The sequence below is a fragment of the Xiphophorus couchianus genome, chromosome 7 (assembly GCF_001444195.1).
Source record: "Xiphophorus couchianus chromosome 7, X_couchianus-1.0, whole genome shotgun sequence".
Lineage (NCBI taxonomy): Eukaryota > Metazoa > Chordata > Actinopteri > Cyprinodontiformes > Poeciliidae > Xiphophorus > Xiphophorus couchianus.
Window position 1 is genome coordinate 26,149,563 of NC_040234.1, and position 27,484 is coordinate 26,177,046.

Sequence of the window (27,484 nt, forward strand, 5' to 3'; positions counted from 1 at the left end):
AACACTCGGTGGAACTGAGCATCTGCTGGTCTGCTGAGCTGCTTCTCAGTGAAACGCTGGTAAAAATGTTGTTACAGGGTTAATAGAGGAGCCATGTTGCGATGACTTCCTGAAGGTGGAGTTTCTTAAAGAGACACAGGCCCAATTTCAAGGCTTTAAATTACAATGTCAAATTTATGATAATTCAAACACAGATATATATAGAATTTTCATAACAACTCAAGGTAATTTAGTAATTTCATAGTGTTATGAAATTATATCATGTAACAGGAAAACACATAATAATAGGTTTTTACTTATTCTCCCTTACTTTTGAAATTTTTCCTCAAATAACTTTTTTTATGCATTAGTTTTGTTATATTCTTTGCATTTTTACCTCGTCTTTCTGTTTCAACAAACAACTTTATACCAATGTCTTCTGTTTGTGGTGGTCTGCTGAAAGACCACATGTTTGCAATGGCTTATATTATAAATCATTTCACTATATAGGATTCAACAGCAAAACGAAGAAATCTGTAGAAGAAATTGAAAATAAAAAAAACTTCAAATTAACACTTTGATTTTATTTCATAACTGACTCTTATTAGACACAGGGAATGTGGCAAACCTCAAATAAAGATCATCTGTCCTGGCAGGATATTTTTGAGATTTGCATCATTTAGCTGAAGCCACTGCGACTGCTTTTTGCAAACTGTGACTTCAGCTAAATGAGCCAGAGATTGCAACGTGGTGATGGTGACTCCAAATCATCCAGTCACTGTAATGTATCAGTCAGGAGCAGGATACAGAAACATCTTCAGCATTAAATACACGCAACACCACAAGGAAGACAGACGCCTACATTCTGAGACCGTGTGGGAGCAAACACAACAAAACAGTTAAGCTGCCAAGAGGCCAACACTGAGAAACATCCAGGAAGAGCTGCTTGTGCTGTACATGCGACATTAATCACCTGATTGAACTAAGGGGTATGACTGTAAAACAAAAGTCTTTTCTCTTCTCTTGATTTGATCAAATCAAATATAAACTTTGGGCCACAGTCCCAGTCATTATGTATATTCCAGTTATTATTAAAGCCTCTAGGTTTAATGAGAACACAAGCAGCACCGTTCTGGATCGGCTGCAGCTCTCTGACCGAGTTTCTAAGCAGACCTAACACATACCCAGCCTTCCAGCTTTTACTGCCTTCTTTTTACTGCTTGGTAATAGTCTGTGAGGTCAACAGCTTGATTCCTTAAGTTTTCTGCATTGAGCTTGTAACAATTATGCTTTGTTGTTCTGGTCGCATGAGAAGTTCAGAGTCTTGTGGATTTTGCCTGAAAACTCCTGAGCTTTTTAAATGCATCCTGTGGCAATACCTACCTTTTTAAATCTCAGCAACTTCTCCAAGTTGTAAACCTGAATAAGTTTTACCTACTTAAAAAATTCAAGGTAACTGGTTGCCTTAAACATTTTAAGTAAAAAAGTATTGGTCTATCTATCTATCTATCTATCTATCTATCTATCTATCTATCTATCTATCTATCTATCTATCTATCTATCTATCTATCTATCTATCTATCTATCTATCTATCTGTCTGTCTGTCTGTCTGTCTGTCTGTCTGTCTGTCTGTCTGTCTGTCTGTCTGTCTATCTATCTATCTATCTATCTATCTATCTATCTATCTATCTGTCTGTCTGTCTGTCTGTCTGTCTGTCTGTCTGTCTGTCTGTCTGTCTGTCTATCTATCTATCTATCTATCTATCTATCTATCTATCTATCTATCTATCTATCTATCTGTCTGTCTGTCTGTCTGTCTGTCTGTCTGTCTATCTATCTATCTGTCTATATGCATTTTTTTTCTTCAATCAGAAAGAAAAATTATCTGAACTTATCCATTCAGATAAGTTCTTACAGTGGGTAGAGTATCCAGTAATTTAAGAGTTTGATATTTCATCAAACTCAAGTTTTTAGTCAAGTAAAAATGTTGATGATTTCAGGGATTTGTTTCAAATAAAAATGGTTTCCTCTGGTTCTGTCAGATATTCTGGAACCCCACAGGCTTCACTGTTAATCTGAACAGTCCAAGTAAGAGGTTGTGTCTGGGCAGAGATCATTATTTTTGGATAAACAAATGTAAATACTTATTTCATTGTACTTTATGTTGTTTTGGGGGCGGAGCAAACCATAGAGCAAGTCAGAGCCAAGGCTGTTATCAAGACTGCAACAAGCCTTGTTTACGAGTCTTTGGAGAATTTGTAGTTGGGAAACATGAGCCTGTTCTGCTTTATCTGTGTGTTTCTTCCTCATCTCTCACTAACCTCTATAAATATTATGCCAGGATTGTCTTCAGAGACGCGTAGGATCATAGTTGATTAGCCCCTAAATCCGGATATCACCAGGCCTTCTGTCCAACCGTAATCTCGGGAAGCCATGCACGCATTTTGACGCCATCTTGGTAGTCCCTAACTCTGTTCAACCTGTCGCTGTGATCAGACAGCACTCCATTCTCATTCTCAATTCCTCATAACACACCTTGGATCTGAACTATACTCCATAGTTTTTTTTACTTCAGTTTTATTCTTTTAGGTCCTTTTTATTATTATGATTATTGTTTAATTTGATGAGTTTAGATTCTTGATATACTTTTCTATCTATTATGTAAATTTCCAATGAACACAAAGAGATAATGCGATTTTACTATGACAATGTAGAGAAAAAAAATCAATGGGTTTACATTAGCAAGGCACGTCTTCTGATCTAATGAATGTGTGAACAGGTTAAAGGGAGGTGCAGTAGTGACTTGCTCTGTATGCAGCCACAAACATGAAAGACTGTAGGAACTGTTCTTAAAAGTTTCTCTATTTTCATGTCTGTCAATGAAGAATGATAAATGCTGTAGTCCCAGCTTTGTTCTGCAAAGTCTTTTGAAGACACACCGTGTGGCAAACAACAGAAGCAGTGATCAAATCTGGAATAATTCTCTTTCCTTTTCTGCTAATGAAGGTGAAACCTGATCCTTCTGCCATCTGTGACGTCTGCGGCAATATTTCAGATTAAAACACCTGATCAGTTAATACCGTCACGTTTGTTTTTTTTGCTTTTTTTCCTCAAAGCTAACAAGCAGACAGATTCAGGAACATCTGCCATGCAGTCCCTCCGGGGAGTTTGCCTTCAGTGGAGCTCCACCTCGATGAGTAAAGAGGCGCTACGGATGAATCTCTGTCTCTGGTCCTTGTTGGTTCTGTAGCTCCCAGGCACAGCCACTCTCCGCTTCTCCCTCCGTTTCTTCCTTTCTGTGTCACTCTCTCAGTCCAACGAGGCAGGGAGCTGGAGAGCTTTCTATTTTTAGAATCCGAGCCGCCTGCTCAGCCTCCCACCCCCTTTGGCAGAAAAAGATACACCCACATAAAGACTCTCAAAGCATCCATGGACATCGCACACTGAAAGGCACAACACACAGGCTGTCTTATGTGTGCAAACACACACACACACGCACACACACACCCCTACACATATGCAAGCTGAAATAGCATTAATTCATTTACATTTAAATGAAGTTGCACACAAACACATGCACTTGCACTTGGAAATGTGAAGTACAAAGCAAAGCGTGAATCAAACCCTTAAGCACATATCATATTGCTCATACTATGGCATTAATAATGCAGGGCTTCTTAGTGCAGAAAGAGGAACACTCCCTGTAGGGGAGGGGGGAGGGGCTCTGGCTCCTTTGCTGCTTCTGTGATGTAGCCAATGTGTGGGAATAACAATAAGACAGCCAAATATCTGCTCCAATCTCAGATAAAATAACTCTAAGATACAAATAACTCACAAAAACTGCTCTCAACATACGATTATAACAACTCGGACTCACCATAAAGTCAGAGAGCTGCTACTGGTGTTTCACACTTTCTAAGACTCTACTTTGTTGCTATGGCACCCAATGGGGGACACACCTATATTTGTACAGGTATACAGGAAAGGAAGGAAGGAAGGAAGGAAGGAAGGATAAATGGATGGATGGATGGATGGATATATGTACAGTCATACTCAGTATATGAGATATTTAATGGAAATTAATTTATTCATTATATTTAGTAACTCCATAACTAAATGAGACACATTAAACAAATTAATTCCACACAGACTGCATGACCCTATTTTTGTGAATTATGATGACATTCTTCTTACAGCTAAAACATACATTAAAACAATGACAAAAATATTTATAAAAAATAAAATGAATCTGTAGGTGTAGTAAGTAAAGAAGGTTTAAAACCTGCTTAAAGGTAATTATTTTCAAAAAGGTATTTCAACCTGACTAGAACTCATATTCTAATGAGCTGAGTATGACTGGTCATAAAAATAAATTTGCTGTTGTTTGTCCATCCCTCTGTTTTTCTTCCTGACAGGGTGGGTATGAATGGTTATCTGCTCAGGCTCAGCCAGACACATGTGAGCTGGAATGAGAGCCTGTACCGCAGTGACGATGACTCAGCCTCTTCTGTTGCCATGGAAACACTGCCTCTTTGCAATCATTCCCTTAGTAACAGCACGGTTGCTAGGGAACGAACCCAAGTGTAGGGCGGTGTTGGCGTGTGGAACAGAGTTTGTGTGTATTCACTCAGTACATGTGACCCGTTGTCTCCATCGGCAAATCCTAACTTTGGTACTTTCACACACACACACGCACGCGCACACACACACACACACGCACGCAAATAAATCAAATACGATTTTAGCAGAATTTTGCAGCACAGAATGACCAGCACTTGTTTTTCACATTTTAATTTTTTAAAAAACAAATTCAATTCTGAAAAGTGTGGCTTGGATATGGATTTAGCCCCATTTGATGCAATACCCTTAAATAAAAACAATGATCCTGGCAGTGGAGTGTAGATGGAGATGTCTCGATGAGGATTTGTGTTTCTGAGGTGGTTTTGCTGGAGCAGCTGGGTCTTGGAACCCATGAAGCGGGCGAAAAGAAGGTTGGAGACTGGGTTGGCAGGTGAAGACGGGGGACGGAGGAGTGGACCACCGTGGTGTTAATCGGGTTCCGTAAGAGATCTGTCACAAGGAAGTTTGATGAAGGGTTCTGGAATCGGTGTGGCAACTTTGTGTGGGAGAACAGAGAGTGCCAGGTTGAGCTGAGCAGAGGTAATAAGACATTAATAACTTCTTCAGAAACTCTGGAAATAATAACAATGAGAGCACAGTTGACTTGACTCCACCAACAAGGTTGATTGTCAGACAAAGTGGAGTCATCCTGCAGCTCCTTGAATCTCCAGCTGTTTGGCTTTAGGGAAATTACAGAGAGGTGCACCGTCTGAAGAAGGCATCCTGTGTTCACACACACACACACACACACACCCACACACACACACACGCACACACACACACACACACACACACACACACACACACACACACACACACCAGGATCATGACAGAAACAGGCCAGTGGTAACTCTAGAGAAACTGCAGAGATTCTCCACAGGTTGGGAAGATCAGCTGACAGGACGACATCTAGTCATTCCCTCCATAAAGCTGACTTTCATCTAAAAGTGAAAAGCAGAGATTTTTATTTTCAAAGAAAGTCATAAATGTTTGTGGAATGGTGGCAAAAAGTGAGAGTAAAATTTATTAGTTTGAGCTCCTTTTAAAATGCCAACAGTGTGTATCACTTAGTAAGTACAATCAATACTTTATTAAATGACACTGTGGTGACAGTGTCATGCTTCAGGGATCTATTTTTCTACAGTTATAATGTTATTTATGGTGCATTGGACTTAAAATGAATTGCTTAAACAGCTAAATGTTAGCTTATTTGTCTTCATTTTGATATTTCCAGCTATTAAAAGTGGGAATAACAGAAAACTGACAGTCCTGTCTCTGCTTCAATAACTCGACCCCCCCCTGATCCAGCAGCCTCCAAACCTGTTTTTGTCTTTCTGCTGTGCAAAAAACCCCACATTAATAAGCAGGAATATGAGAGCTAACTAGCCCAAGAGCCCATCCATGGCAAGCTACTCCTACAAACAGAGGCCTGTTTGTTTGGATGCATTGACGTCACGGCTGACGCATGGCTGCCTGGAGTGGCCGGCTCCATCAAAGGCCTCTGCTCAGATCCGTACAGAGGTATTATTAGCCAGCAGAGGGAGATAGATGGAGAGGAGGGGGCATAGGTGGAGGAGGTCAAAAAGAGGCTGGGCTCAATAGGGAGAGTGAGGAGACTAGATGAACAGTGAAGTTTCAGGTTGTATTATTTTTTTCCCCCTTATCAGTAGTAAAGAAAGCAAAAATTAGCTTTACATCTTTAAAGTGATAACCGAACCACCTGTAAAATCAATAGACTTGTTTATAAGTTGCAGTTAAATGACAGAAGTGGAAAGTGTAAGGTGTTAAAAATTCATTCCAAATTCATCAAAATAGAAATTAACTATTGTGGTGGATCCACATATTAGCTCTCTTCTGCCACATAGTGGACAAAAATGGAACTCGGTGTTTTTGAAATTGGAATTTACTCACTTATTATACAAAATAATACTACCGTGTATATTCTTTTTATGCATAACATGCAAAACATTTTCAAGAAATATGGTTTCTGTTTAATTAATTTACATTTTCGTTGTTTTCTGTAACCTGTCTTTGTTCTTTTATGTTGTTTTTTGTTATTCATTTACTTTTCTTTACTCTGCACGTCTGAGTGTGGCTGGTGTAGTTGAACTCAGAATTTGTAATTTCATGCTTTAACAAGTTGGGCAGTTCCTTTTCCCCACTGAGGCAATTTGGTTTGGATAGTTTTTGATTAATTACGTCATTATTTGAAATGTGTTTTTTTCACCCCTTTATTCTTTTTATGTTTATCTTGGTCTGATATTAAAATGCAGTCATTTTAATGATTCATTAAAATTTCATAGTCATTTTAGTAAAATTCACAGTAAATTTAGTGTAAAGAAAAGCAGAAACAGAAGAAATCTGTAAGGGGGCAGATACTTTTTCCCCAGCAGTGTGTATGATACCATGAATGTAAGTTTGACCTGGTATGGATTAGAGTACAATCACAAATAATATCAGGGCTAGATTTATATTTTTCTTAAAACATATAATCCAATTGATTAATATAGGATTCCAGCTGGTTAGAAGTTGGTTGGAAGTAGTTACGAACTTGAGTAACTTGTTGGGGGGAAAAAGGACTTTTAGTTGTTTCACTATACCATGCTTTTTGCTTTTACTTTAATGATATTTGTAGGAAGTATGGTACTAGTAAAATTTCTCCATACTTTACTCATTGAATGAATAACAAACATGTTTTAACAAAAACTGCATGACACAGACCCATAGTTTGAGGTGAAACCTTCTATTTGTACACCAACTTGGTTGTTCTGCTGTTATTTCCTTTAGGTTAAGTGAATATACAGTAAACACCGTATGCTGTCACTGGAAATATTCTACCTTGTTCTAAAATGTAAAAAATAATTTATGTCATAAGAGTTATATAGAAACATAGTGATTTGGAAAAGTGTTTCTTCTGCTCAAAAAGTTATTTTGCATGATTTTTTAAATCAATTTTAGTTTTAAAATATTAGAACTTACAAATACATCAGATGTTACGAACTGTTAGTACAAAGAAAAATAAACTGTTACTCAGTACCGGAGGAGCCCTTTTACGGATTATTTTTTTGCTCTTAAGTAATTTCTTGGACGGCTACATTTTACTGTTACTTGAGTAAAATGTTGAAATAATGATATTCTTGTTGGGGCATAATTTTGGGTGCTCTGCATCTGGTCGACTCAGAGGGTGGCGGTACCACATCACGAGGCTGGCTGCGCCACCGTGAGTCTCCCTCAGAAGAAGAAGTAGAAGACGACGTAGAAGTGAAAGAAGAAGAACGCCGTCGTATGCTAGCTATAATGACAAGTTGCTAAGCAGTTATTGAGACTTGACAGAGCTTAAATGTGAAGAACGAAGCTGCGGAAAGACTCGTGTAGCGCTGCGGGCAGGACATGCAGCGCTCCAAAAGGTAATGAGCCGTAAAGCCCCGGGGTCTCGGCTCAGCGGCGCCCACAAACTGCGGCCACACTGGAACGACTGGCAGCCCAGGTTGGTTGGTGCTCTTCTCAAAATAAAACGGCGGCTCTCGGGGGGGCCTGGATGTTTTGCTGTGTTGGGCTGTGGCCAGATGGGAGCCAGATACCTCCGTGTTTTCACCTCAATCTTACACCCTCCTCTCCGTTTAACCGTTTTATGTTACAGTCTGTGAAATAGCTGGAGCTGCAGTAGCAACACAAGCTGTTTTAACCAGCCTCCATCACGGTGTGCCGAGCTCAGAGCTAACGCTGCTCGGACTCGGAGGACGTTAGGAGCGATGGCTGTTTGGGGTTTGCCGACAAGTGGCGCGTGGAACATATGAGGCAAAGACAAAATAAAATTAATTCTCATCTTCATGACAACACATTCCCTGTGAACATTAGTCCGAACGTGAAGCTGTAGCCCGTTAGCATTAACACACCTCTGTTCGCGCTGGCTAACGATGCTAGTCAGCTGAAGGAAGCCGCCACCCTGCTGTGTAATGTTACCTACCTCCAAGTCACTTCCGGAAACCTCTACATGCAAAAATTGGACTGCGCTGACATTGTTTCTTATTGCGGTGATAATTCATAAACACGACAAGTCAACACAGCAATGAATGAACCCCGAGAGTCAGTGGGACGTCGTGGGGGAAGCCCTTTGTAGTGTAGCGACCTGTTAAAGGCCCGAGCTCACTGTGAGACAAGCAGTGTAGAAAGCACATTACCTGTGTGAGACTTAAGACCACATCTCACCAATATCTATTATGTTTAGAGTCAGAAGGCTGCACCTGCAGCTCGGTAAATCATCATGACAACCCCGACCAGCACAGGTCAGCCTCAGTGTCTCACACTTTGATTTCAGCAAACTGGAAACAGTCCAGAGCAGGAGCATGCAGAGAGAAAGGCGTCAGGCACATCAACACTTCAGAAAAACAGGCTGTAAATCTGTTAACAGATGCTGATCTGTTCAATTTGAACCACCCTGGTAGACCCTCAATGTAAACCCGCACAGGTTCATCTCCACCTGCTTCTCCTTGCACTGATCATGATCAGCTGATGAAGCAGATTTATCCAGCATAGGCCTACCTACTACCTAATTAACCTTCCACCAGTTTAAAAAAAAAATTGAATTATGCCATAAAATACAAAACTGAATCTTAGATTTCTATTAGTTGTAAAATGAACAGAAATGTTTGAAATATGAAAGTTTTTGCTTTATACCTTAGCTGACGAAACGGATGTATAAAGTTCCTTAACTGAATACGGAAATAAATGACTTTTCAATGATACACTGATTTATTGTGATGCACTCGTAGACATGCAACAGGAGCACGCTGCCTCTCATTTGACTGTTTGGTGACCAACAAGTGTTTTAACAGAAAAATGTAAAACAATTGACATAATACATTTACTTGCTCCTCCTGGTGAGACGTTCCCAGAACAAATTACCACTGAGGCACAATCTGAGGAAAACGTGTAATTCCACTAAATGAATATTGTGATGACTACTTCAGTTGTGATTCACTCGCATCTTCCTGGCTCTTTTCTCTCTTTTCCATCACTACTCTCCTTAAGCTTTAAGATCTTATGCACAAAATTCTGTCTGGTTTGGACATGAAGTTCGGTTAGTCAAATTACAGTGCTGTGAAAATGTCTGCCTCCTTACACTTTTATTTTTCTTAAATGAATTCAAATGTTTCCGGCCTGCTGCTTGTGTCGTCAGCAGTAGATTTGAGACCAAAATCAATTTAATTGCAAGACAACTGAAGATGACTTAAATGGTAATATCCAATATTAGTACTACTCTAACTATTCTTACACTATATTACTGCCATGCTATTTATTACAAACAGTCATGATTTTTCCTTTGGAAATTGATGTTTACACAGAAGCAAAGAACTCCAACACACAGAATGTGTTAGCTATTCCCACACCTGTTGCTTAATGCAGCATAAAATGGAGTCAAATCAATAAGAAGCTAGTAAATAAATGGCTTGGTTTTTTTTCAGTGCCAGAGCTGAAAAGTGCTTCAGGCCAACAGAGGTGTTGGCCTGAAGCACTTCTTTTTTTGTTTTGTTTTGTTTTGTTTTGTTTTAAACCTTGTTGAGATGAAAAAGATGAATTTTAATTTGGAGCAGATGCCATCTGAAGTCTGTCTGCTGTGAAAGCAGAAATACATAAACAGTTTTTGGTCATGGATTACAAGTCATATCAGAATCATAACATCCACCAATCTTATTACTTAATAACATTGTGTCTTAATATTGTGTAACCCTTGTACGCTTCTTGTTAAATCTGACCCTGCATCAGATCTCTAGAATATGGTCACACCTTTCAGCCCATCTGGTTTTGTTTCCAAATAGCCAGTCATCTTAAAGTTGACTGATTTTGGTATTAAGTTAAGGTATCGCTGATGCATTCCACCTACACTCAATATACAGTCTGATCATGGTCATATTTCTGTCTCACTTTCCTAAATCATTAGGAATTACAATGTCACTGCTGTTGAGTTCTTTCACATGGCCTGGAATAGAGCACCTAAAGCCAACGTGAACGTTGGCTTATAAAAACCAGGGCAGTAAAACTTTTTTTTTCTGTGATTTTTCCATGAACACCTCAGAGGTGACGGCGTGTCATCCCTTCAGGACAAAGTGAAGTCCAGAGAACTTGGTTCTGGACCACCGTATGACGTATTGCCCTCCAGGTGCCCTGAACAGCCTCCGCTCCACAGTGATGCCTACGCTGCTGCAGATGCACATCAGGAGGAGAGTAAGGCTGTCTAAGAAAAGAAGCTTTCTGTATAAGGAGAGGATCTATTTGAATGTTTTCTGTAGACACAAGTCAGAAAATCTACCAGGTAGCTTATGTTTTCTATAGGGCTTACATGCCCACTCCACTAGAGGTCTCACCAGCTTGTGGACCTTTTTCAGTGGGTGTCTGCACTGCAGTTAACCTGGTTACTCACCAAACTTTGAGGTTTAAGGTTGAAAGATTTCAGATTGAGACCCAAAATGTAGGCCATGAAAGAGAATGCCAGGTCATTTTCATAACTGTTTTTTAGCCGAATTAGCATTGGCCAATACCAGCCTCATACAGAAAAACAGAGCAGAATTAACTTAAAATGGGTTTTTTTTGTTTTGTTTTTTTCTTCAAACACAGACATAAATGTACTGTATTACAAATGTATTTGATAACCCTACAGAAGTACAGCACATTTAAACACACCAATAACTTCACAAACTTGGTCAAACACGTAAAATCAAAACAACTTTCACTTGTTCAGTCAGCACAGTTAGGAGTAGAACAGCCAATGGAAAATCAATGATAAAGCAACTGAAGCTGATAAAAACAATAGGTTGACAATGTCAAACATGTAAAATAAACTGCAACAAACCTTTTTTCAAATGGTTCATTAAGAGCAATTAGGAATCCTAAATATAATGTAAAATAAATAATAAAACATGACATCACTCTGAGCATAGAATTAGACCGAATAGATCAGTCCTTATGAATTGGTCACATTATCACTGATGCCCCATTTAGACTTTTTTTCAATATTGGGACCAATACAGATATTAATATTTGATCGGTGCCTCACTCACTTTCTCCCCGTGATTTCATTAAAAAAGGAGGGAACGTGTTCTGTGAAGGACTTAGACTTAGACTTGTACTTTATTGATCCTTTGGGAAGACTCCCTCAGGAAATTGAAGTTACCAGCAGCTCCCAGGCAAAAAACAAAGATAACACACAGTAAGCAAAAGTGCAAAAGAATACAAAATACAAATTAAATACTAAGGTACACACCAAATGTGAGTAACCAAAACCTTAAATTATGCAAGAAAAACCTTAAATTATGCAAGAAACAAGGAATAAGAATATAGAATATAAGAATATAAGTAAATATAAATACAACACAAAAAAATATATAAGAATTTGGCAGATAGATTGACCAGTGATATCGTATTGCTCTATGTGGTTTGACCTGATAAGTATGGATGTGTAACTAAGGTGTAACTAAGTTATTGAAATTGTTGCACATTAATATCAGTTTCTATTCATAATATCAGTGGAAACTGTTCACCATGAAGCAGCAGAAAAATCCAGGAGGCAACAATATTTATTCCCTTACATTCACACACGACATAGTTATTTACGTTATTATAGTTATTAATAGCTATTTTGTAATTTCGAAGTGTCTGGCTGGTGTCACAAGATGATGAGAACTTCAACAAAAATACTCTTGAATTGCTTGGTGACCAAAGAGGGTTGCACGTTTCATTTTTGCTCCAACCTGTCATGTTTCCTCTCCACAGCTGGATATGAAGTTGAGCCCAGTGTGTGTGATACAGCATTTGGTTGGAAGTCGCTGGGGGAAGAGTTGAGGCCCAATGACGTGACGTCGGATCTAACTACTTTTCAGCATGGAAATCGTGCTTTAGCTTCAAAGGAAATGAGAAAATCGCAGGGTAAGCAGGGACAACCTGGTGAAGCTCTGACTTAAGAATTTGACATCAATATATCATGTCGCATTAGTCATCAAAGTATCAGTATGTGAAAAAAATTGTAATCTCAAAGGACTGCCTGGATGAGACATTTCATAGGACATAATATTTAAAATGATTACTTCAGACTCTAAGCAACTCTAACGTATTTAGACAGTTGAATGAACTCTTAGCTAAACGGCTAAGATAGGTGTGTGTCATAGTGCTGTATGTGCTAAGTCAAGTTTATCATTAACCACGTTGTTCATAGATATCTGACAACCGAATTTAAAAAACACTTTGCTGTGATTTCAACCTGTTTTTTAAAAGTACTATATAAATAAAGTTGACATTGATATTTCAGCAACAAGGCCATCATCAAAAACATCACGAACAATCATCAGATATAGTTCAGATATATTGATCAATGTTCCAGTTGTTATGAATCAAAGGCAGCTGTAAACAAAAGAGTTTTCAGCTTTGATTTAAAGGAACTCGGTGTTTGTTCCACATTGGTGGTTCGTGGTAGGGACATTGTGTTTTCCTCAAGAAAGAAAAGACATTCAGATCAATCATAATTCATAGGGTTTCCCAATTTTTAGCAAAAGTATTGCAATTAAAATTCTCCTGCTGCTGCATTCTGACTGTGGCGTGTTTCTGACGCGCCACAGTCAGGTTAGTCCGAAACAAATTGGTGTTTTCTTGGGTCAAATACAACATGTTTCATTGTAAGATGCAGCTTTTCTCTTCCATAGTGTGTCTTAATTCACAATAATCAGATTGGAAATAAGTAAAAAGAAAAGAAGATAAAAAGAAAAACAATTTATATTGTCAGCATAAGCTAATTATTGAAAAAAAAATTGTTAAATAATGCCCATGCTGGGGTGAAGCCAATCTTAAACATCCGATTAAACATGCTATCCACGGTCAATTTCTTCCTTTTTTTTTAAGCTGCTGTCAAGATTCCCATGCAGCGTGATTTCATACGTTGAGAATAAAACGTCCAGAAAACATTCTAAAGGTGTGTGTGTTTGGGTGTGTTGGTGCAGACAGAGGGATGGCTCACTCAGAGGAGTCTCGACTGGCCAACCTCCTGCGCAGAGTCTCCAGGGAGGACGACCGTGACCGGAGGCTGGCCACCCTAAAGCAGCTGAAGGAGTTCATCAGCCATGGCGAGAGCAAAGTGGTCAGTTATGTTCACATTGTTTTCCTTTTAACCATCGAAGTAACAAGAGTCAAACCACAGTTGCTGTTCACATCTAGGAATGTTGTGCCGTTTTCTTTTGCAGTAATCTGTCTCACCCTCTGTGTCTCGTTTCAGACCATGGTCAAACAGCTGGACACCATCCTCAGCACTTTGAATGATATCTTGAATGAGAGGTAAGAGGCTGTGAGCTGTAAGTTTGTGAAACAGTGTGCTTGTGTGGAGAAAAGCGAAAATGTCGGGTATGATAGGTTCAGGACTAATTATCCTGTCTTTAAGTGTAATTGTAATCATTCCTCAAGACCTGAAGAGATTGGGTAATGGGCCCAGTTGATCACGGTTCAATGTGTCGGGTATAACTCTGGCTTGAGACAGCGCTATGCGTAGAAAAGCCAACATGTAGGGACCAAACTAGCTCACGACAGAATCTTGCGGTACTTGAATTAATAAAATCAGTGTGCTTTTTGACCAGTTTCATTGGTAGGGTGTGGCACACCCCTGGAAACACTGGGAATCGGCAGTACAGGCTAAGTAAATACAGGCCTGTATGTACTTGGTATTGGATTGATACCAAAAATATGCAGTATCGCACACCTGCACTTTTGGGCATTTTTCAAATGTTAAAGTTAAAAAGGAAAAGCAAAAGAAAGCCTATGATCAAGATTCACACAAGCACATGGTGAACTATAATTTGCAGCTTGGAAATGAAGCCCTATAATAATGGAGTAGAACTGAGCTGTCATAAAGGAGGGAATACAAAAAACAGCTTTAAAAAGTATTATATAAAATCAACTTTTTTGAGCTTTATGTCATGTTATGATTTTATTCCCTCATCAAAATCATACCTGGACTGTTGCCCTGATTCTTTCATGCATATTTGAGAAACCCCTTAATCTTCACGGCAACCATTCAGCTGTGTACCTAGCGTCTGTAAGACCTAGCCCCCTTACAGACGCAGCTCCTCTTCAGAGCTGCCGTTTCCTAGAAGAGCAGACTTTCCCCCGTTCACTTCCCCTCTCAGATCCTTCAGACTGGCCAGCAGCAATTAGCAAACACCTGGTGGTACTTTACATTTGCTGAACTCATTATACGAGCTGCTCCAAGCCTCTCCCATCTCTGGACTTTGTTTCATTCATGGCTCTGAACCCTGGTGATAAATGTCTCCTTCCCGGCATCAGGTCTCATGAACACAGTTTAGTTTAGAACAGTGACTTTTCCCATATGGTGTGTGTGTGACCTTTGCTCCCTCCTTTGCATGGTTCCCATCCGCAGCAGTAAGCTGCTGTGGGAGCTGCGTCAGGAAGCAGCGGCCTGCGTCGGCCTCCTCTGCACGGTGCTCAGCTATGAGGCGGAGCGCATCTTCAAGTGGCTTTTCACAAAGTTTAACTCTGGTGGTCGTGATGAAGTGAAGCTGCTGTACCTGGTGGCAGCGCAGCGGGCTCTGGAGGCTGCCGGGGAGAGGAAGGCCTTCTCTCACATCATGCAGGTAACCGCTCTCTAATGCTCTGTGGACCACCATAGTTCTTAAAGCTCAGCACACAAAGTGTGAGGTGTTGAAGGGTAGAGCCTGTAGGAACTGTGGTATGCTCTCTGCTCCAGCTGGTGATGAGCAACCTGCAGTCCATCCTGGAGAACGTGGACACCCCAGAGCTGCTCTGTCAGAGTGTCAAGTGTATTCTCCAGGTGGCCCGCTGCTACCCGCATGTCTTCAGCACCAACTTCAGGGTGAGCATTCCAACATCGCTAATTTCCTGCTTTACGTCTAATGCATCCACACCCGCCTTAACCTGAGTTCTTATGCAGTTTACAAAAGCACCAAGTTTAATTGAAGCTGCAGTATGTAACTTTTATAAAAAGGTTTTTTACATTTTGTTAAAACTGTCACCATGTTGTGACAGTATGGCGTAAGACAGATCTGTGAAAAATTTAGCTCCTCTGCCTTCTCTTACTGCTAACTAAGAACAACCAATTAGAGCCCAGAGGCAGGTCTTAGCGCTGTCAATCACAATTTCATGTGGCGTAGCCCATCTCGCTCTTGTCCTATGCTATGCTGCAGCTAAGTCTAGTTAGCATAGATAGACAGTTTTCCTGTAACTGTACATTTTTTTCTGTACATTTAACAGTGAGTACATGAAATTGATTGACAGCGCTCAGCCCCTCCTCTTGGCTCTGATTGGTTGGCAATAGCAGCTCAGGAAGGAGATTGATTTCACAGATTATCTATCTCATAACATGGTGACAGTTTTAACAAATATGGATGCACTTTAAATGAATTTCCTGTCTGGATATGTATACAAAAGGAACATTTGTCTGGAAAATTATTAGCATTTCCGTAAATTATTGCATTAGTTGTCCTTCACCTAAGCCTATCTCAATTAATCAATTAGTCTCATAATAAATTAAACTTAGGAAACTTTGGAAAATGGAGCAGAGAAACACGGATTTCTGACCTGAGATGTGAGAACCCTGCTGAGGATAGAACAACATCTGGACTCACAGCAGCTCCAGTTCCTCATGTCTGTTCATATTCTCCCACAGGACACAGTGGACATCTTAGTGGGCTGGCACATCGACCACACCCAGAGGCAGTCGCTCACTCAGCAGGTTTCAGGTCAATTTGTTTCCTGTTGACGTCACATTGAATATTTCTGAGAATTTCCCAGACCCTTATTAAACAGCAGAGTGTTTTGTCAGTCTGTTTTGAGACTGTGAATAAAGGAGGTCTTTTCACATTTTATTGTATGTTTTGCATTTAATTTTAGCTTTAAAAAAACAAAAAAAAACTAAACTGTGTATTTCTCCATGTGTCAGTTGTCCAAGAACTGTAACTGTCATGTTAGTCTCAGGCTGAATGCAAGTACATCTCAAAAAATTATAATACAGTGAAAAAGTTTAATATTTTTTGTTCCTCATTTCAGAAAGTGAAACTCATATTCTATAGAAATATTATGCATAGTGAAATATTTCAATCCCTTATTGACATATAATGAAAGCCCCCAAATCCAGAAAATGAGAATATTACATAGTGATGAAAGCACAGACGAGAAGGGGAAAAAAAGAGGAAAATATTCAGCTACCACAACTGATATAGTTGTCCCAATATTTTGTCAGCCAAGCTGTATGAAAGCATACATTGTCTGATGAGTCTCCTCCTGTGTATAGGTTGGTTACAGAGTCTGGAGCAGTTCTGGGTGGCAGACCTCACCTTCTCCACCACACTACTGGGCCAGTTCTTAGAAGACATGGAGGCATATGCTGAGGTGACTTCATGTTTTTGTCTCTAAAGTGGTTTGTATTCCTATTGTACTTTGGGCTTTACATAAGAAATGGAAGACCTTTCTCAGTTTAGGGACTGGGCTCTGATTTGATGAATTATTTACATTAAGTGTGCCTGCTCTGTGTAGGACCTGAGTCATGTGACGTCAGGTGAGGCAGTGGATGAAGACATCCCCCCTCCTTCTGTGTCCCTGCCCAAGCTGGCGGCTCTGCTGAGGGTCTTCAGCACTGTGGTCCGCAGCATCGGAGAGAGATTCAGTCCTGTGAGAGGGCCCCCCATCACTGAAGCCTATGTCACTGATGTAAGAGCGCTTCACAGGGAAAGTCTCTGTACTGTCAAGCAGACATTAAACCGCAGATTATCTGTCTCATGTTATTCTGTCATGACATGGTGACAGTTTTAAGAAATATGTAAAAAAGCATACCGCAGCTTTAATAATCAGAGAGCAGTAATGGATATAAATGGACACTATGTGTAAAGATTGGGACATCGTTAGTGATGTCTTAGCGAAGTATTAAGCCTTCTGGAACTTTTTCCATTTTTTTAGTTCTAAACCACAAATGCGTTATGTTTTGTCTGGCCTACAGTTAATGTTTGAAAACTTAGTTTTCAAACATCATTTAACATGTCCTGTCGGTTGTGCCGTTGAAATGGAGTGACCTCCTCTGCCATTTGCCTTTAAAGGTTTTAAACCGAGTTCTGGCGTGTGTGACCGCAGCCAAGCAGGTCCAGTTCTCCGAGGCTGTTCTCACAGCAGGGAATGAGTGTGTGGGTGTGTTGCTGGCCAGTGTGGAGCCCACCGGTCAGCTCATGGAGGCGGTCCTCGCTTACGGCCTGGACCAGCTGGACTGCTGCCTGGCCTGTGGCTCCGACTACAGCCTGGCTGTGCTCAGTCTGCTCACTCTGGTATTGTCATTTACACAGTTCCTATCATTTTTGCATTTAATTTAGTTTAAAGCTGAATAAATTAATTGTGATGAAAGTTGAAATAAATGTCTTCTCATTTAGTAATTGATTTACGATTAAATGGAGCATAAAGAATATATATGTATATAAATATATTCTACCCAGAACTCCTCAGGTGGCAGTTTTAGCTTCACCTGGTTCATATTTCATAAAGCAATCTTCCAACAAGACACTTTTGCTGTCCAGTTATTAATCAGTTAATCCAAAAATTAATCAACAGATTAGCTCTACACTGATCTGTTGATTAATTTCTGCTCTGTTTTATTATCTCCTGTCTGCAGAATGTACCTGAAGTTGTGAATGTTTTTCAGATTGTGGATCAGGTGAACACCAAACTTCCTGTGTCGTTTGTTGAAAAGCTCCTGGCGCCAGACTCCCATCTTCTGAATCTCCGTCTCCATCCAGAGAAGGAGGTATGAAAACATTTGAGCTATGCCTGCCAAACCACCAGCAATGTTTAGACATCACAGAAAAATACAAAAATACATGTTCTTAAAACATGGCAGAAATGACTTTCATTACTCTCTCGCTTTAAAAAGTGACTGCTTGAAGTCAGAGTCTAGACCAGGGGTCGGCAACCCGCAGCTCCAGAGCCACATGTGGCTCTTTAGCGCTGCCCTAGTGGCTCCCTGGAGCTTTTTCAAAAATTTTTGAAAAAGGAAAAAGACGGGGGTGAGAAATATATTTTTTGTTTTAATATGGTTTCTGTAGGAGGAAAAACATGACACAAACATTCTTAATATTTTCCAATGCTATAAAAATGTGTAGAATAAATATCAAATTTCAACATTTTCATCAACAAAGATTTGCGTCATAGCCTGTGACACACATTTCTTTCAGCTGGGCGAGGTGCGAGGCAGGTGGCTGTTGTAAACAAACTAACGGGTGTGTGGTGGGCCATGGAGACCAAAGGGGAAAAGAGAAAAATAGCCGAGGAGAGATTCTACAATTCTTGGACCAAATCATTTGCATTCATTGCCAATGCGGAAGGATTACCTGAATGTCTGTCAAATAACAAATAGTTATTTCAGGACTGTAGAACGCACCTTACTATAGGGTGACCAAACGTCCGTATTTCCCGGGACATGTCCGTATTTCACGTCCTGTCCCGGGCGTCCCGGGTTTTTCTTAGAAAGTGAGGAAATGTCCTGTTTTTTAAATTTCCTTCATTGGACCATTAAATTTACAGGCACTAGGGCACTGCGCACGGCGCTGCGTGTGACGTAATCCCTGAGCCGCGTCAGTGCGGGCAGCCCTGTTCTTAATCAGAAGATAGATAGCGTCGCTGTCAGTACGCCAACAACATGCCAAAGCGCAAATGTATGGAGTTTCCCGGCTTTTAGAGCACCAGCTGTTCTGGTTCGTGTTCTGCTTTACCCAACCACGCCCCCCCCCCACCCCCCCCCCCCACCGCTGCAGGTTGTCCTGGTTTTCCCAAACTAAAATATGGTCACCCTATCTTACTATATGCCGCACCTACAAATGTTTTGAAAAAAAACTGGAAACGTCCATATATATAAGCTGCATGGTTCAAAGCATTGGGACAAAGTAGCGGCTTATGGTCTGAAAAATATGGTAATGTGGAAAGACATTTCCAGGGAAGGCGCTACATTAGCTGCTGCATCAAAATTAAAGTTGCATCTTAAAAGCCCGATTTAGAATGACACTTAACAATATTATTGTGTTTAACATCCTCAAGTCCGAGGATGGCTGGTTGCCTGTCAAAAGAGAAGAGTGCTGCTATGTTTTACCATTGCACTGACTTGCTTGACATTTGCACAGAATTCAAACTTAAACTGTATTAATTAAATTTTATATAGTTTACTTTTTCAAAAGTCTGCTGTTTCATTTTATAACTGCAGGTTGCGTTTTATTGCACTCCGTTTGTTGCCCAGAGAAGTGGCACGCTATGCACGATCCGTTTTGTTGTTTTTTTCGATCACACAGTTAACGTGATTATTTACATAAAGCGATTGTCGTTATGCAAACTGCATTTGGGAGCAGATTTTCCGAGTTCCAAAAGGAAAAGAATGACCCTTTCCCTGTCGAATCTTCATAATGAAAATGGCATCACAAATCTGATTTCTTTATTGCATTTATTTAATTTTATCAATGCAACGAAACATAATACATTCATATTGTAACAGGAGGTAAACTTAAAGCACCATCGTACAACAGAGTCACATGGTCGCGTCGTTCCTTCCAGGTCGCACTGCAGAGAAAATAAACATTTAATCATGAACGCTTAGTCATTTTGATAATAGGCTAATTTAAAGCCTGTTTTGCCTTTATTATAAGCCTTTTATAAGGCTTTTAATTTTTTGTGGTTCCAGACAGATTTGTTTTATGTTTTGGTCCAATATGGGTCTTTCAACATTTTGGGTTGCCGACCCCTGGTCTAGACTGTGATATGACTAATAGTAAAAATGGAGGAAAAAGAATATATATACAATTATAATACTGCCTCTTTCAAACAACTGTGATCTGCTTGAATATACAATCAAAGGTAACTTCTGCTCTGCATTAATTAGATTTTCTTATGAGCTTCTAGGTGATAACTAGGCTAAATATTAATCTATGACCCATTGCATACAACAGGAAAGCATGTTTACACTGTTAGACTGAGCAAAGTGTGCAGGTGGTTAAACACTTGTTGTAAAGGCCAGGTCGTTTGTGATTATGAACCTTTCTCCCGTCCCTCATCTCCTAAAAAAACACTATTGGATTTCCTAGTATTCCTCCATCTTTGTTGAAAATTGTCTGTTGGGAAAATTGATTCATCACCCAGTGGTTGTTCATGTGGCTCTGTAGAAAAAGCTGATTCGATTTAAAGCTTCTTTCTGCCTCATTTCAGGGCTGGTCAGCCATAAAAAGAGCCCATTGTAATAACCTGCTGATTTCTCTAGTAACACAGTGTTCATCAGTCAACGTGCCTGGCCTGGTTAATATGTTAGCCATAAATGACCAAGGATTTAATCTCAAAATCATGTGAGAAAAGACTTTGTAACACTTTCCATGGACACTTGCTTTCCCTCCACCAGTTAGGTGCTGAATCTTCTCACACTGAGGATGTTCAGTTGGATTGGTGCTACAGGGAAGGGAATGACTAGACGAACTCTAGATACTGAGAAAATTTCTAGATCGGGTGTCGGTGACAATTCATAAGGGCAGATCTATTCAAACTAATTCTATGCTCTGTGTGACGCCATGCTTTATTATTTATTTTACATTATATTTAAAATTCCTAGTTGCAATTTCTGCACCATTTGAAAGAAGCTTTGTTGCAGTTTATTTTACGTTGGACCAACGTAGTCAACCTGTTGGTTTAGTCAGTTTCAGATTATTTATATTACATTGGCTATTCTGCTCTTAATTGCACTGACTGAACAAATGAAAGTTGTTTTTACATGTTTGACCAAGATTCTGAAGCCATTTGTGTGTTTCAGTGTGCTGCACTGTTAGCAAGTTGCAGAGTTAGCAAATTGTAATTCAGTGCATTTGTCTGTTTAAAAATAAAAATGTTAATTCAGCTCTTTTTCTGTATCGGCTGATACTAAACCTCAGATAACGATATCAGAAGTGGTTCAGTGTGTGTGTGTGTGTGTGTGTGTGTCTTCCACAGGTGATGGCTGCTGTTCACAGTGTCTACCAGGCTCTGCTGAGCCTCAAGAACATCCCCACCCTGGAGGCAGCCTATAAACTGGTGCTGGGTGAGATGGCGTGTGCTCTGTGTAGCCTGATGGAGAGCCTGGTTCCCCCCGACAGGAACGCGGCGCCGGGCAGCACATGCTCAGCCATCCAGCACCCTGCTTTCACCTCTCTCAGCATGCCTGTGGACAAAGCTCAGTTCACCCTGATCTTCAACCTCAGTACCCTCACCACTATTGGAAACACCAAGAATTCCCTCATAGGGGTACGCTGTGTTACGTCTGTGACGATTGCTCAAGACAAATAGTAACTTACAAGTAACTTTTCAGCAAGATATAGGAGCTAGCTTTAGGTCAATAATTTCTTAATATTAATGAAAAAGTACTAGTTCAATTGGCAGATTATTTCACTAATAATATGGCTTTTTTCCCATATCATAAGTGACATAATCTACCAATGGAACTACGGCTTTATTTTTTTTAATCAATCTTAAGGACTTATTGACTTAAAACAAGCTCCTATGTCTTTGCTGCAACATAACTTGTAAGTTGAACATTTGAAATAAGACCAAACTAAGACATTTGCACTAGAAACTAGACCAAAAATACTTGGTAAGATTTAGTGTTGTTACAGTGTAAAAACACTGTAAAATGTTTGCAGATGTTGATGGTGGTATGAACTGAAGCTGATGCCTGTTCTATCTGTGTTTCTCTCCAGATGTGGGCATTGAGTCCAACAGTCTTCACTCTGCTGAGTCAAAACCTGACTGTGGTTCACTCTGAGCTGGCTGTGTTTTACCCTGCCATCCAGTACGCAGTGCTCTACTCCCTGTACTCTCACTGCACCAGGTAAAGACGCGCTATCCCAGACTCGAATTTTATTGGTTAAGTCCGGACTTGATCCGCAACAAACTGTGCGTCAATCCTGTGTGGAAAATGTGGTCTGAATTATGGAAGTTGACATAAAAATTTAGAATTTTACTGTATAATTTGGTTTTTTGATCAAACTAATATCGTCAAACCAAAGTGTCCGATTATTGAACCCCGACAGCCCAAAATAAACTCATGTTTTGAGCCATATCGAGATCATGAATGTTCACCAGGGCTGGTTGTGCCAGAGTGTATTGATAAAACTTAATAAACTACTAAAATATTGATAAGTAGTTAGCTATCTCTGCATTGAAGGGTTAGGATCTTCTTAAAGCCAAATTATGTTGAGCTGAGGATGGGCCTTTATCGTATTGTTTATCATTTCTCGTCATAAGAATTTTGATTTACCGTTGTCAGAATAAATTTCAATTACTGATGTTTAAAAAATAAAAAAACTGTCCGTTCAGTCAGAATTGTAATTTTTAATATTTCCTTCGCTGTTTGTTCAATAAGTGTCAATAAATATGATTAAATCCAGTCTGAGAAGTTTAGTGATATTAATCACACTACTTTATGTGACTTTGTGTCCTAAATAAGAGTATTTCAAGAGCAGAATTTTTGTTTGTAGCACTATGATTGCTGTATCATGCAGTAACAGCCATACAGTAACCTAATAAATGGTTCTTATTTTCACGCTTATTGTTATCACAATAACTTCAAACATAGATCAACGCAAAGTAGAAGGAAACATGCGTGGTGTTCAAAGATTTTCACAAATATTAAGCAGCTGAAAACATTGCCAGTCATTTGTATTCAGCCCTCCTTAGTCAGAACTGTGTAGAACAATTTGAGGTAAACCTCCTGGGCCTAGTCTTTAGGTTCTCTTCATTAGTCTTAGTTTTTGTTTTTTTTTTGTCTGTAGAAACATATGTGACATGTTTCGATGGCAGCTTCTGTCTTCATCAGGTGGTAGGTGATGTTAAAGTCAGCTGTTGTTCCCTGGGCCAACAGCAGGGGGCGGTGTCAACCTGTCAATATAGCAACAGTGTACATCTAACATATGAAGCAACCTGTACTCACATAAACCGGATTTCTTTTTCAAAAAATTATCAAATGTATCAGAAGATGAACATTTGTAAGCAGTTATTATTCAAGACTGTTCATTACAAACACATGGAAGACAATACCTCTACTCTGTTGTTTGAAAATGTAATTCCAGACTTCCCATTTGTGATCACCACTTGTTTTTCATTTGCAGACACGATCATTTTATCTCATCCAGCTTGTCGTCATCGTCTCCCTCCCTGTTCGATGGAGCTGTCATCAGCACGGTGACCACAGCCACAAAGAAACACTTTGGCACACTGCTCAGTCTCCTTGGCAACCTGCTGTCAAAGGAGCACCTTTACCCAGATGCCAGGTTTGGGAAGCACACACTCTGTAGGATGTGAAGGAGATGATTTACAAAAATAAAAAATAAATCAAGTAATGGGTTCAGATGTTGCAGTCTGTATTTGTGAAACAAATACCAGCACAATTTAATATTTAACTTCCCTTTGGCATCAATTAAAATTTTTGAATTTGAATTTAATAAAACTAGTAGACACACACACACCACACACATAGAAAAATATTCTGAAGGGTTTATTTATTTATATATACATATATAGGGCCACTGAAATATATTTACAAAACAAACCCTTCCGTTACATATAACGGTTGTATATTATAAAGACATCTATTTATTGCTCAGTTATAGAATAAACTTCTTCCCTTCCTTTGTCGAATTTATTGGAACAGTAATAAATGAATCTGTTTTGCAAGTAATTATTTATTTTTAGTCTTTCTTATTGCCTAATAGACAGTGTATGTTAATAGGCCCAGTAGTGATGAGAAATGACTGTTAAAGCAGAGTAGATTCCCATGCGCTGCCTGTTTGTTGCTGCAGGAAGCTCCTGCTGACCTGGGCCCAGGAAGTGTCTCTGCTCATGGTGAAGTCAGACACCTACAGCCCGCTCTTCTCCCTGCCGTCATTCAGCAGGTTCTGCAGAGGCCTGCTGGATAATGGTGAGGCCAGACATCCTCGCTTCCTCCTTTAATGCTGTCCCTACACACACACTTGACTCATGTTTACCATGTTTTTATCTATTCTATTTTCTGCTCAGCTCTACATGAAGATCACAGTATCTGCCTTCAGACATGCCATAGCTTACAGGTCCTCTCTCCATGCCTATCTACGGAGCTACTCCAGAGGTGAGCCTCACTCTCCAGGCCTGGACGCCTGGATTTAGCTCTGTGCTGCAGTTAGCGCAGTCTCTCATGACCAGTCTCTGTTCTGTGTGTTTGGCGTTATGTGGTGGTCTGCCAGGTGCATGGATGTGTGCAGAGTCCAGCTGGTGCACTCGGCAGTAAGAGTACGCCAGGCCTTTGCCAAACTTCTCCGAACCATTCCCCTGGATGTGGCTCTGAGGTAGGACCTCCTCATGTTCATCTGAGCTGAATCTGTTGATGTGAGGTGACATGAGTCAGATGGTTTTTGTTTTGTTTGCAGCAACCACAGCCACTCTGAGATCAGAGAAATTTCTCTGGCTATTCGCCACCACATGAGCCGGGCACCGAGCAGCACTTTCCACCCCCAGGACTTCAGCGACCTCATCAGCTTCATCTTGTATGGTGTCCTTCATCGTGGAGGGTAGGGCTCACTGCCACATTTCAGTTCTCTAAATATTCTTTTGGACGCTCTTAACACTTCAAATACACATCGTTAGACTTCTCAAACCACCCTGAATGCGCATCCACACAGATTTTGCATGTAAACCAGACACTCAAATCGCATTTGGTCTGATTGCATCATTATACAGTTTGATGGCCCAGGACAAAATAGCTTCTAATTCTGTTGGTTACTGTAGACACAGCTCTACCTCCATTGGGCCATTTTTAAAATGTATTTTTAGCAACTATGATAGGACATTTTTTCTGGGCAGTTGATATCAACTCCAACCTCTTGTGAAGATTCTGGAATGGGTTTTTCTTGGCATTCCTCTCAAAGCCTGTGATTGTCTCTGTTGCATTTTCCTTTCACACAACTTTCTATGTACATGTATATGCATGCAATACACAACTCTGTGAATAATCTGCTTCTTTAATGATGACTTTTAGTCACTATTAAAGAAAATGACAGTCTTTATGGAGACTGTCCATGTCTGTTCTAGACATCTGTCCAATCAGCAGTCATCTCCATGATTCTGTCCTTCTGACGCTGAAGATCATTTAGAGGCTCAGGAAGTGCAAGTGTTTGGAGCAGGACTGGAACTATTGATCAGATTTATTGTGATGAATTGATAATTGAAATAATTGTCAACTAATTTAGTAATCGATTAACTAACTGGAGAATGTAGACTCTGAGGAATGCCATTTGCTGAAAGAATCAGAGCAGTAATTAAGCCAAAACTGTTTATTTTCTTATTAAACAAGAAATGTAATTATTTGTTTACATTTTCTTAATTTATTTATTTTGTGCAAAAAAAGTCTGATGTGGTTAAATAAAAAATCTACAGAATATGTCAATTTTTAAATTTTTTTATCTGGTTTCTTATCAAAATAATTGATTACAAAAATAATTTGTTAGTTGCAGCCTTAGTTTGGAGTTAATTAGTTTATTGGGTGAAATGCAGTGAGATTCCAACATTTAAGTGACATAGTAAAAAAAATAATCTGACACAAAATTTAGGGTTAGGGTTAGCCATAATCATCAAAATCACATAAAATGAAAGCTTGAAATATCTCAGTGGATGTAGAATGAATTCATTTAATGAGTTTCACTTTCTGAAATGAGTGACAAAACATTTGAATATTTTTTAACAAGGTTATTTTATAAATCTCCCTTGTAACAGGCTTGATGTTGAATGTGAGCCACATTTCAGCTCTCCTGTTCCTTTCTCTGCAGCAAGGAGCCGTGGTTGGAGCGGCTGTACTACAGCTGCCAACGGCTGGACAAGCGGGAGCGCTGTGGGAGCATGGACAGCAGCCGGTCGGACATGGTGCCACGGGCGCTGCTGAAAACCGAGGTGGTGCTGTGGCAGTGGGCCGTCTGGGAGGCGGCGCAGTTCACCGTGTTGTCGAAGCTCCGCACGCCTCTGGGCCGAGCTCAGGACACCTTCCAGACCATTGAGGGTAAATGAGGACACTGAAAACAATGGCGGACCCAATTTCAAAGTGTTAAATTACAAAGTCAACTTTATTTTAAGTTACATTTGAAAGCATTTTTATAACAATTGAAGGTCGAAAACGCATAATACCGCCCCTTTAAATAAAGTTTGGGTTTCCACTGTAAGCTGCTGAGTTTCTGTTTTTGCGGTTGCATTTCAGGGATGATCCGAAGCCTGGCTGCACACAGTCTGAACCCGGAGCAGGACCTTGGAGCCTGGGCCGGTCCTGGAAGTGACGGAGACGGCCACCACTCAAACCAACTGCGCCTTACGCTGCTGCTGCAGTACCTGGAGAACCTGGAGAAGCTCATGTACAATGCCTACGAAGGCTGTGCTAATGCTCTTACTGCTCCACCAAAGGTGTGTAGAAGTGGCAGAAATGACCCCTGACCTCACTGTTGCTTGAATCATTTTATTATAAGCTGTTAGATCAAACGACTTAAGGATGTATTCACACCAACTCTACTCAGTCCGCTTTAATCCAACGCCAGTCCGTTTGCCTAGAAAGTCCAGTTTGTTTAGGTGTGAATGTGATGCAGATGGAAAAAGCAAAAACTGGTCCACCTAAAAACATTGGTCTAGATTTGGTAGAAGTGAACTCTGGTGCGGTTCCAGTGCATATGTGAATTTATTCTGGGTAAATAAAACCAAAACAAACGCTAGTCTAGTCTAACGCTAGAAAAAAGATTGACTCATGGTCTTTTGCCAAAGACAAAACAGAAATCCTACAACCACTAAAGTCTAACACCACTCCATGTCTGTTTACATTTGGTG

The 27,484-nt window shown here is 40.0% G+C and overlaps 1 protein-coding gene across 2 annotated transcripts in view; it reads left to right on the plus strand.

Annotated features, from left to right (window-relative positions):
• The first annotated feature begins 7,836 nt into the window (after nucleotides 1-7,836).
• Nucleotides 7,837-27,484, plus strand: part of smg1 (SMG1 nonsense mediated mRNA decay associated PI3K related kinase) — a 51,800-nt gene continuing 32,152 nt past the window's right edge. The window contains exons 1-21 of one of the 2 annotated variants that reach the window (XM_028023989.1): nucleotides 7,837-8,087; nucleotides 10,677-10,825; nucleotides 12,371-12,523; nucleotides 13,588-13,724; nucleotides 13,860-13,918; nucleotides 15,015-15,228; nucleotides 15,342-15,467; nucleotides 16,281-16,353; nucleotides 16,905-17,002; nucleotides 17,147-17,320; nucleotides 17,704-17,925; nucleotides 18,297-18,398; nucleotides 21,608-21,898; nucleotides 22,351-22,481; nucleotides 23,761-23,922; nucleotides 24,451-24,569; nucleotides 24,668-24,755; nucleotides 24,871-24,972; nucleotides 25,054-25,194; nucleotides 26,449-26,675; nucleotides 26,871-27,070. In XM_028023989.1, the coding sequence (XP_027879790.1) occupies nucleotides 8,011-8,087; nucleotides 10,677-10,825; nucleotides 12,371-12,523; nucleotides 13,588-13,724; nucleotides 13,860-13,918; nucleotides 15,015-15,228; nucleotides 15,342-15,467; nucleotides 16,281-16,353; nucleotides 16,905-17,002; nucleotides 17,147-17,320; nucleotides 17,704-17,925; nucleotides 18,297-18,398; nucleotides 21,608-21,898; nucleotides 22,351-22,481; nucleotides 23,761-23,922; nucleotides 24,451-24,569; nucleotides 24,668-24,755; nucleotides 24,871-24,972; nucleotides 25,054-25,194; nucleotides 26,449-26,675; nucleotides 26,871-27,070 (3,045 nt within the window). In that variant the 5' untranslated portion in view covers nucleotides 7,837-8,010. Of the gene's footprint in view, nucleotides 8,088-10,676; nucleotides 10,826-12,370; nucleotides 12,524-13,587; nucleotides 13,919-15,014; nucleotides 15,229-15,341; nucleotides 15,468-16,280; nucleotides 16,354-16,904; nucleotides 17,003-17,146; nucleotides 17,321-17,703; nucleotides 17,926-18,296; nucleotides 18,399-21,607; nucleotides 21,899-22,350; nucleotides 22,482-23,760; nucleotides 23,923-24,450; nucleotides 24,570-24,667; nucleotides 24,756-24,870; nucleotides 24,973-25,053; nucleotides 25,195-26,448; nucleotides 26,676-26,870; nucleotides 27,071-27,484 lie in introns of both variants that reach the window. The other variant, XM_028023988.1, reaches the window with a different exon arrangement.